The sequence below is a fragment of the Canis lupus genome, chromosome 7, assembly GCF_048164855.1.
Source record: "Canis lupus baileyi chromosome 7, mCanLup2.hap1, whole genome shotgun sequence".
Lineage (NCBI taxonomy): Eukaryota > Metazoa > Chordata > Mammalia > Carnivora > Canidae > Canis > Canis lupus.
In genome coordinates this window covers 837,692-848,714 of record NC_132844.1, presented here as the reverse complement: position 1 = coordinate 848,714, position 11,023 = coordinate 837,692, and the positions used below count along the sequence as shown (strand labels likewise).

At 43.4% G+C, this 11,023-nt stretch overlaps 1 protein-coding gene across 1 annotated transcript in view; it reads right to left on the bottom strand.

Annotated features, from left to right (window-relative positions):
• Nucleotides 1-3,031: 3,031 nt before the first annotated feature.
• The window catches only part of FRK (fyn related Src family tyrosine kinase), a 96,426-nt gene continuing 88,434 nt past the window's right edge, over nt 3,032-11,023 (bottom strand). Inside the window, exons 6-8 of the mRNA XM_072831669.1 lie at nt 6,636-6,817; nt 5,208-5,373; nt 3,032-4,816 (exon numbers count right to left, since the gene is read on the bottom strand). Coding sequence (XP_072687770.1) covers nt 4,617-4,816; nt 5,208-5,373; nt 6,636-6,817 — 548 coding nt within the window. The 3' untranslated portion in view covers nt 3,032-4,616. The remainder of the gene's footprint in view (nt 4,817-5,207; nt 5,374-6,635; nt 6,818-11,023) is intronic.

Below are 11,023 nucleotides of genomic sequence, written 5' to 3'. Positions count from 1 at the left end.
AAAAGCCTTTGCCTTAGCATTTTAAAGAACCCAGAAACAGAAATTTTTAAAATATGAGTTACATTTAAACCAAGATAAGTGATAGCGTTATAACAAGTGGTACAATTAAAAGACGTCTTCTCTTTTTCTTTTCTAAGTGGGCCCCACACCCGATGTGGGGCTTGAACTCACGACCCTGAAATAGAGTCTCATGCTCTACCAACTGAGCCAGCCAGGCGCCCCTAAAAGAAGCCGTTTTTATCCTTTTTGATGCATATGTATTAATCACAGGTAAATACATTCACATGTAATTGGACAATATAAGTATTATTAAAGCATATAACATAGAAATACTCATTGTTTTAGATATAAACATCTCATTGTGGCAACTTTAAAGTATAGAATCTGGCTAATCAGCCGTTTCCCACTTTCTGAATCATAATTAAATGCTTATTTTGAAAAATTATTAAGAGCTATAATATCCTTTACCCTGAAATTGTGTGGACCCTAAAATATAAATGCTATTTGGTTAATATCAAGCAACCTTATCCATCACATAAGGTACAATCAAACCTCTGTTCTAAAATCCCAGAGGATTACTACAACACAATGTTTGGCTTCTTCCAAACCTAGCAATTTTAGTTGCTTTTAACCCATTTTCCCCTAACATACAATTTCAGGGTTATTATGTTATATGACTTGAATCCCCTGCACAGAAATATACATAACTAGATACTTAACGCAGATTTGAGATTTGTTACCCTTTTCTGGAAGAGCTGATTATATTCCACGAGGATGAAAAAGATGTTATATTGAAATCTGTTACTTCCGATGACTAATGGATAAACTACTCAGGCAAGAAGAGTAAATGGAAATAATTGGGTGTTTCTTGCCTTATAACTGAACCTTATAACTCCTAGGTAGATGTGCCATCCAAGTGCAGATCGCAGCTAAACTGGTACAGGCTCCGAAATCCAGGGTTTGCATGCTATTTTTATTCTCTAGTTTATGTCTAGATGTAATAAATAATTTAAGAGATTTACCATCACTTCCCTCATATAAAAAAGGAAAAATCTGAAGGAGTTTAATGATGTAGTGTAGGCAGTAAAAAGATGACACTATGAAAATTAAAATATTACTGGAGCCATGGATTTAAAAGACTTAAAAGTATTCTTTCTCCACCAAACTACCCAGCTTTTTTTTTTTTTTTTAATACTACAACATTAAATTTTTGGATCATGTTGGAAACTATAGACCAAAACTTTTCCATAACGACGTCAAGGAAATACCAGAAAACTGAACATTCCAGATGACCTCGTGGGCAACTCCAATACCCAGGTATTCTAACCTCATTTACTTTCTTTTTTTTTTTTTTTTTTTTTGAGAGAGAGAGAGAGAGAGAGAGGGCATTTTCAGTGGGAGAACTCACTCACACAAGGTGAGTCCCCATATCATCACCATTTCAGTTCACATAATGTATCGTCGCAAAAAGTCCTTAAAAGGCACTGAGGGGGGCACTTGATGGGATGAGCACTGGGTGTTATGCTATATGTTGGCAAATCGAACTCCAATTTAAAAAAATACATAAAAAAAGAAGTAAAAAAAAAAGAAAAAAGTCACACAGACACGCTATCAGACAGGCTTTTTGGTCCAGAAACCATATGCTCAACTAGACTATGGAAACCCTCACTGCAGACGGGGCCTCTGCTGGGCAAAGCCAGGGGCCGCCGGCTGGGCGCTGCATCCTCAGGGAGCTCCAGCTGGGGGACGTATGACATCCTTCCAAGGGCAATGGTTCCCCGTGGGCAGTGGGAGAATCAAGAGAATCAAGAACCCCTTCCGGTTCAGTTGATCCAAGTTGTCACACGCGTTGTGAGTGGTGTCGCCAAGGGGCCCCGCCTCATACTTGCCTGCTCTTGCTCTCGGGTGTCCATTAAGAGCCCCCTGTCCCCCCACACATGCCCCACAGCCCCATTTGCAGATGGTTGGTCGCTTCGATTTTACTGTTCTTGATGATACGATATTCAGGCTCCACAGCCATTAGGAATCCACTCTGTGCCTCTTTTGACCTTAGGTAATGTAAACCTATTTCCTTCCTAACCTTCTTAAAAGAGGCTTAATGGAATTTTGAAGTTTTCCTATTGCAAAAATTCTTAGGTTTTTGTCAAAAGAGATTTGAAATACCACATGAAATGATGTACTCACATCCCTCACCACCTCCTCCAAATAACTGAATTACATAAATAAAACATTACATAGAAAGTGCTTCACTGCAATTTATGGGAGGTAAATCTAACAAGAACTGGCTCATTGTAGGAAAATTCGACTTATCTTTTCCCAATCCTTTTATTCTATACAGGGAAAGAAATTTATGTCAGCGTAAAAAAAAAAAAATCTATTACTGCTTCTCATAACTGAATCCATTATTTTTCTCCGTGATCCATCAGGCAAAAAACAAGAATAATAGATTGCTTTGACAGAACCTTGAACATAAATGTCTCCAAGAACCAAACATAGTAAGTTGAAGCGGTTTCAGGTGTTATGAAAACCAGAAAGGATCACCTTCTCTATACATTTCAAAATCAGATCCTACTAAGAAATGTATTGTTATTAGCTGCTCCAAAAAGACAGATTACACAGCAGGTGAATTTTCACAGTTAGACTCTGACTTTAAATAAACATGGTTGTCCTACACCCAGTCGACCGGTTTATATGATTAGTGTTGACCTTATCTTACAAATCTTTCCTGTTTTATATTATTAGTGTTGACCTTATCTTATAAGATATATACTATATATATATATAACATATATATATTAGTCAAGGGGCTCGATTATCAATAGGGGCCCATAGGGCCCATCTGGAGCCAGAGAGGTGTGAGTGACACGCCCACGGCGGTGCTCCGAGTGGCACCTGTCCAGCCCCCGCAGGAAGGCAGGCCCCACGCCGGCCTCAGCGCCCAGCCGACCGCAGGCCATGGGCACACGACGTCCCGCTGAGTCGACTGCCCGCCGGAACGTACCCCCTTTGCCTGAAGAGGAAAACAACGACCTTCTCTAAAGATTTATTTATGTATTTATTCGAGAGAAAGAAAGCCCGGGGGAGAGGAGCAGAAGGGGACTCCCCGGGCCAGAGCCCGGTGCGGGGCTCGATCTCCCGACCCCGAGAGCACCACGGGGCTGAACGCAGGAGTCGGGGAGACCTGCCCCACTGCACCGCCCAGGCGCCCCGAGACCGGTGGTGCCCCTGCAAGGAGGACAGGAGAGGCTTCCCACAGTGACAGTGGGGACGGCCTTGGGGGGAGACAGGTGCAGGGCAGTGGCACCGTCCGTGTCGCTCGAGGGCCACCGGCCCGCTGCCCGGAGCCCCGTGTCCCCCAGGCCGCGGGGAGCACAGGGGGGCCTGGGCGTCACCCGCCCGGAGCGTGGCCCCACCACTGTTCCCGTGGGCCCTTCTGCTCCAAAGGTGACGGAACAGACTCCAAAGCCGGTTTCCTGGGGGCCTGTTCAGTGCATGTGGCTCCACAGCGCAGACCTCTGAATAGCACTTGATCAGGACCCGTCCTCGGCGTCTAATGGGGCACAAAGCTCGACACAGTAACATCCTTACAAAGGTCCGTGCCCACTTGAGAGGAGCAAAACCCTCTTGTCCTACCAGACAGAAAACACGGCTCCATAACCAGGGTCGGACTCTATTCCCAGCCTCTGGATCTAAAACTGGGCTTGACCTGGACTGTAATCCATTTAAAGCTCCGTCCCACTCGCCAAAGGTCCATCGTTTTAGGATTACTCAGAAACCTGAGCCACAGCAGTCCTAGTGCTCGCCTTTCATTTTTCCCAAACTATCTTATCCTTATTTCTCAGGTTTTGCGGGCTATTCAATGTTTCTCACATATTTCCATAGATAATAACTCATCCGCCTTGCAATTCGATTCTTAACATTAGGAGATTAAAACTAATGTGGATGATTCTCAGATCACACATACTGAGGTATAGAGAACTCCCATCATTTCCTTCTACAAAATGAGAGAAATTTTCATTCTTTTTCGCAACAGCTGTTTCATTTTTTTATGCATAGGGAAAAAAATATGTGCAATTACTCCAAGTACAATCAAGTCATTTAACATGGCTTTACCATCATTGTAGTCACAGGATATTTTAAAAGGGGGAAAAAAAAATCTCAAAGCACAGGTCCTGCTGTGCAGCAGAGCAATCAGATTCCTTCATAATAACAGGCTGATGGGATGCAGCAACCCGAGGAATAATGAATAACCACTTTAATCAGTAAACAGGAAAATGCTACAACAGTCACTGAGTAAAAATTGACTATCATCTGTTGATCCTCTTGATCGGTATTTCAAACAATAAATAGAAATGTAAGTATTTTTTAAAAGGAAAAGAGCTGTGCTGATGTGTTTGATTTTGACGCCATCGGAGACTGTCCTGCGGTGTTGCCCAGTCAATAAAACGCACATAGAATCTTTCTCATAGTACGTGGCCCGGTTGACCCCATCCCTTGCGCGTGTCGAGGTTAGCTCTCCTGGCAGTTGATTAATCAGGTTGCACTTCGGGACTGATTATTGCACTCCTTTGTTACTTCATTATTAAATGTTCTTCTTCGGTGTTCATTTTCCGAAGTTATTTGTAATCCGAAAATGAAACGTCTGTTTCAAAATAGTCTTCAAATTTCCAAAGCAGGGCCTCAAACGTGGGCCGGTTCTTCGGCTCTGCATCCCAGCACTCCCACATGATGTTGTAGAACTGGGACGGACAGTTAGGAGGTTGAGGGAGTCTATAGTTTTGACCCAACATCTGGATTACCTGAGCACCTGTCAGGCCTAAATAATCATAGAATAGGACCAACAAAAAACAAGTTAAAGGTCAGGGCCGTCAACTCATAGATGACTATATTCAAGATTACAAAGCAAACGGATTTCCTTGGTGAAGCTAGGAGGTCGACCATCCCCTTCCCAGGCTGCAGAGATTAAACCAAATCTTGCAGCCAGAGGTGTCTATAAGGCCGCAATTCCAGAGCAAAGGAGTAAGAGGCAATAAACCCCCTCATTAATGCAAATCATCGTCATCAAATTTTATCTCTTAGGCTCCCACAGGCATGTGGTGTGTGGTCAGCCCCATAACTCTGCCCTCCAAGTCTGGGCAAAGCAGTTAAAGTCACACCTAAGTAAGGGACCTGCAGCAGAAAGGCCCACTTCAGAATTAATTACTCACCACTGTAAGGCACTTTGCCATAAGTAATGATTTCATAAAGAAGGATTCCGAATGACCACACATCGGACTTAATGCTGAATTTATTAGTACGAATGGCTTCAGGCGCAGTCCACTTCACTGGCAGCTTTATATCGTGTTTGGATTCATAGATGTCTTCATTATCTACCTGTTAATGCATTAAGGAATCAAGCCAAGTTCAATTGATATATATATTTTTTTCCTGCCCTCATTCATCTGTAACCTGCTTCACATTAAAATTTAGAGGAAAAGAGGTTCAAAATGAGCTCAGTTCAATGGATAATTACAGTAGCAAAGTCCAAACCTGGCTTCTAAGTCTGAGAAATCTATGAGAAGTCAATAAAATATTATTTAAGGGCCTACTATGTGCTAAAAATACCACTGACAGGTGCACCCTACTACCTAGGGGAGAACTCATGTGTGATGGTCTTTAGCATTTGGTCCTTAGTGAATAAAAAAAAAAAAAATGAAAGCAAAGTCTGTCTGATTTCAGACTTACTTCTGGTATTGAAGAGCCACTGCCTTTAATAATGACCGTGTTACCACTTCCTAATACTGAAAAGTAAGATCCAAATGATTTAAATTAATATATCAAGTCACTGGGGTTCTAATTAACTTATTTTAAAAAGAGATGATGACTTCATGAAGATCAAAAGAGAATCACTTATATGCTGTGGTTCACGTTCCACACCCATGTTCGTAGGGCACAGTGTCGAAATGAAAAACTACGTTCAGACCAAAACCCCTACTAGCGTATCTCTTGTATCTCTCTGTCTTTCGGCCTGACGTCATGACATGGGGAGAGGGGCAGGATTCAAAAGTCAGCGACTGCTGAAGACTTCTGGCAGCACGGATATTCGTTTAGCATTAAGTGGGCAGAGGCGGATCTAGGGGTAACTTCGCAAAATGCGCTGCTTTTTGTCAGGAACATCGAGGCCCATCAACAGAGCCTACCGGTACTGAAAAGCAGATCGTTCACTCAACCTCAAACTTAATCACATACTTTCCCATCGGGTTAGGCATCGTTCTCTCTGTTTCTCTCTCCTTGGTGAAGACATGGAAACAGCAGGGGGCGGGGTACCTGGGTGATGGCAAGAAGGAGGGCACCTGATGCGATGAGCACTGGGCGTTATAGAAGACTGAGGAGTCCCTGACCTCTACCTCTGAAACCGATAACAGATCACGTGCTCATTAATTGAACTTAAATAAAATTTTAAAAAAGAAAACAACAACAATAACAGAAATAGAAACAGGAGATGGCTTATCTATAAGGCCTTGGGCTACTGAAGTGGGACCACAGAACTGGGGGAAACACTGTGTTGAAGAATAACAGTAAAACCATGAGTCTGCTGCTGGCACGTTAGGCTTTTGACCCGGGCCAACACCTAATTGAAACAAAACGAAATTCACCTTAAAAACTCTTGCCAGTCCAAAATCTGCCACTTTGTAGATATTGTGCTCCCCAACCAGGACATTCCTGGCAGCCAGGTCCCTGTGAATGTAGTTCTGGGACTCCAGATAAGCCATCCCGCAGGCAACCTGTGTGGCCATGTCTACCTGCTGGTTCAGGTGGATCTTTGCTCCGGCGTCATCTGATCAATAAGAGAAAGTAAGACATTTATCTTGGGGAACATGTGAATTATTGAAGTCCGTTCTGAGAAGTGCGATGAACGAGCTACCAGGGGGATGAAGCGCCGTAGCACTGATCTGTTGAGTGAAGAAATAGAATGAATACAGACCATCCATTTCCTGGGAAGGTTAATGAGGCAACAATTTTCAGAGTCCAAATACACCCCGAGGCTGTGGCCCTCTCTCCCTGTACACACAGAAAGAAACAATGGTATCCCATGATTCAAACCCAGCTCTCAACATCTGAAAGAGTCCAACTGTGGCCGTTTTCCATAGCACACATGGCTGAGTCCTCGCTTCACGCAAGAGTTTGCGTGGTTGCCTCTAGAGCTCCTTCAAACATCTCAAACATCATCTTCAAAGACCAAAACAAACTATAAAATAATTGGTCTTTGAAGCTATAAAATAATGCTAATTTGCATGGCTGAGCCGATGAAAAGTTCTCATTCTTCCATCATTTTTTTTTCCTATCATATTGTTCTTAAAAACTAGCCCACTAACAAAAATGGTCTATTGGTAGTTATAAAACGCATATATCTGTGCTCCATTAAGCTTGATACACTTTTTTTTTATTTCCCCTTTTAAGCCTGTTATTTTTAGAAATAGTTTGCTCATCTCTCCAGGCATGATCATGCCTTTAATAGACATAGTTTCTACCACTACGCATCCTATATAATTAAGTGTGGGAAAGTCAAGCAGCAGAGTCTGTGTGATCATTAGTAGAGAGGTCAAAGTGCCTCTGCGCTGCTTTGTGCGGTGTCAGGCGTCCCTGGGTACTGTTTAGCTGCTATCCTGTTAGTAGATGTTTTCAGATCTTTGGAGAATTAAAAAGGTCTCATGTAAATCCAAACCATCATCACCCCTGACTCAATAAGGCAAATATTACCAAAAGCGCGTTGAATTTCACGGTCAAGAGTCTCAGACACAATTTCTAACGTGAGAGGCAACAATCGCTCGGGGGTTAGAAAACTGGCTTGAAGCTGGAGCGCCAGGGTCTGGATCTGAGCTTTGCCTCTTCCTGACCTCGGGCAAGGCGCTTGACGCCCTTGTGCCGCAGTGTGTTCACCTGTAGAGTGGCGGCTGTAATTACCGTCTGGTATTAGTTGTTAGAATGAGAAGTGAAATGAGTCAGTACGTGGAAAGCACTTGAAGCAGAGCCTGGCGCCTACAAAGAACTCAGTAGCTCCTACCTGTTTTTATTACCTCTGCTGCTGCCTAAACAGAATTGAACAGCTTAGGAATTGCTAAAGTAGAGATGCATGCGGATCGCCCAGATGGAAACGCCTAAAGGAAGACAGGCACATGGGTCTGGAGCCCAAGAGAGGGCAGGCAGCTAACAACCATAGCTTATGGGTAGGACTCAACCATTAGAGCAGGTGAGACTCTTAGGAAGTGATAGAATCATGAGGAACACGGACATTTAGGGAGGACAGAGGAAGATGAACCTCCAAGAAAACGGAGAAGCCTCAGCCGGAAGAGTAGAAGGAAAACCAGAAGGGAGCATCCCAACAAAGGTCTTGAGAAAGTCACCACCACTGCCAAATTCCACAGTCCAGCAAGACACGGTCGGAAAGGCACCTACCAAATGCTACTGGGGAGGCGTTGGTGACCTTAGAGGCAGGGAGAGCAATGTCACTGGAGATGGGGGATAAAGGCCGAGGGCAGAACAGGAGCTGAGGACACGGAGGCAGCAAGAGGAGAAGCCAACTCCCAAACCCCAGTCAAGAAGGGAAGACGACGGGGCGCTGGGAGAGGAACGTGCAAGTTAAGGGAAAGAAATAACCAGGCCCCTCGGGACGGTGAGGAGCTGCCAAGGAGGTGGCACTCGGGGGTTCTCATTCTTGATTCGTTCAGCGGCTGTGCTGCTGTCGACTCGCTCACTTTTAATTAATGCTCAATTATACCACATAATGTGTGCTTTTTATGGATGCCATTTTTTTTTTCAGTAAAAGATGATCCCTCAGCTTCTTCCACCATGAGATGAAAATGATGGTGACCATAAGTATTCTCACTTCACCAGGTTGCCAGAAGAATGAACTTGGTTAATACTTGTACGACACTCGTACAAAGGCCTGGCAGGGGCACCTGGGGGGTTAAGCAGGCAATCGACCTTAGTCAGTGATGATCTCAGGGTCGTGGGATCGAGGCCCACCTCTGGCTCTGCACTCAGCGCGGAGTCCGCTTCTCCCCCTCCTCACTCCCTCCCTCTCTCCTGTTCCTCTCCCCCCACCCCTGCCACTCATGCACACTCTCTCTCTCTCAAATCAATAATAAATAAACAAACAACCAAATCTTTAAAAGGAAAGAAAAATGCCTGACACATGGTAAATACTATACGGTGGGTTTTTTTTTTTTAAAGAAAAAAATTGAATATACAAGCACTTCTCCTACCACTATCCCACATGGTTGATTTTCACTACATCGCCTCATGTTATACTCAGAACTATATGAAGTAAGTATTGTTATTTTTTGCCCCTATCATAGGAGTTTCTGCCTCTCAGAAGAATGGGGAGGAAGGTGTGGAGCGGAGATTCAAGTTCAGACATGTTTGAGATTGAAATCTCATGCTCTTAAAAACATTTCTATACTCCTCCCTAAAACTTGCCTCCCACATGATTGCTGAGCACCTGAGTGTTGGGGCTACGGTTTGAGTTGGCTAAAGAGCATCTCGATGAAAACACTCCCGGCCTACTTCAGTCCACTTAGGTGTGAACTTATGACCAATCATGTCCAAGCTCATGGACAATGATGAACAACATGCTGACTTTCGTTTTTAAAAATATGTATGAATGCACAAAAAAAGGCAGATATTTATTCTCTTTAAATTTCAGTAAGAAATACCTGACATCCATTACCCTCAATACTAAAGTTTTTGACAAGCCTCTTCCATTTTGGAGAAATTTATTACAAAAAAAATATATATATATATATTTAGCCAAGCTTAGGGACTACAAAGATGGTTCTATAGAAAAATACCTATGTCATCTCAACTATCAAATACGACATCTAATCCTATTACAGTGGATATAAAAAGTTTTCACTGACAGGCACAATAGAGAAGAAAATTGAGTAATAACACATTTTCTACCCTGAAAGAATGCAGTGGCCTAGGAACTGGCTAAGTAAACCTCAGAACACGCTTCTGATACAACAGCCAGTCGTCAAAACTGATATAAAGGTTCACCGGCCTGTGACAACTTACATCTGCAACAAGAAAATATTTTCAATTATGTTCCGCTACTCAAGAGTCTTTCACCGTACAACAGTTAACGCGATGGGCTGCTTAAGAGTGGCAGATTCACCTTTAGATCACTCAATTGAATGTAAGCCCTCTTGATTGGGAAGGGATCGTCCGTAATGAGCATCTCTTCATTATTCCTCGTGGCTACTAAGTTTCTTGGCAAATGAAGGCCTTGGTAAACTTGACCCTGAAAGGCCCAACCCAGAATAGGACAAGATATGTGCTCACCCATGAATAATACATCAACAGACCTCAAAAATCGTCAATGCCAAAGGAGTCCATAATTCCTAAGTGGATCCTATCAAGCTGACCCAAGAGTCTCAGAACAGGCTCAAACCCTGAATCCTGATCATTTTAGGTTCAGAATAGCCTCACTCAATTTCCCTTTTAGTTTTTTCATTCATTCAGTCAACACCTAATTAATTAGTGCACACCTCCTATGTGCCTGACACTGCACAATCATGAAAGCAAAGAAAAATCTCTGTCTTCAAAGAGTTGTATTTTAGAAGATACTTACAATAAGGCCACATAACAAAGTCCCACATTATAAGATGATCAACAGCTAAGAAAACACAAAAGCAAGAAAGAAGGCTACAAAGAGGTAGAAGGAGGAGGTTAAATTTTAGAATTCAGAGGGTGACCAGTGAAGGACTCACCATAATAGGAAGCTCTGAGGAAAGACTTTTCAGGGAAGTGAGGAAGTGAGCTCATGGCTATTAAGGGAAGGAAGGTTCAGAGGGAGGGAGGAGCAAGTGCCAAGGGCGTGAAGCAAAGCACACGTGGAAGACAGGAAGAGCGGGAAAGGGAGGGACACACAGTGAACACGGGAGACGCTGGGGGAGATGTGGTCGGAGAGCAATGGAGAGCCGGCCATGCAGCACCTGAGACCTTGTACGGAGAGAACCAGCGTCACTCAGGCTTTGGGCTG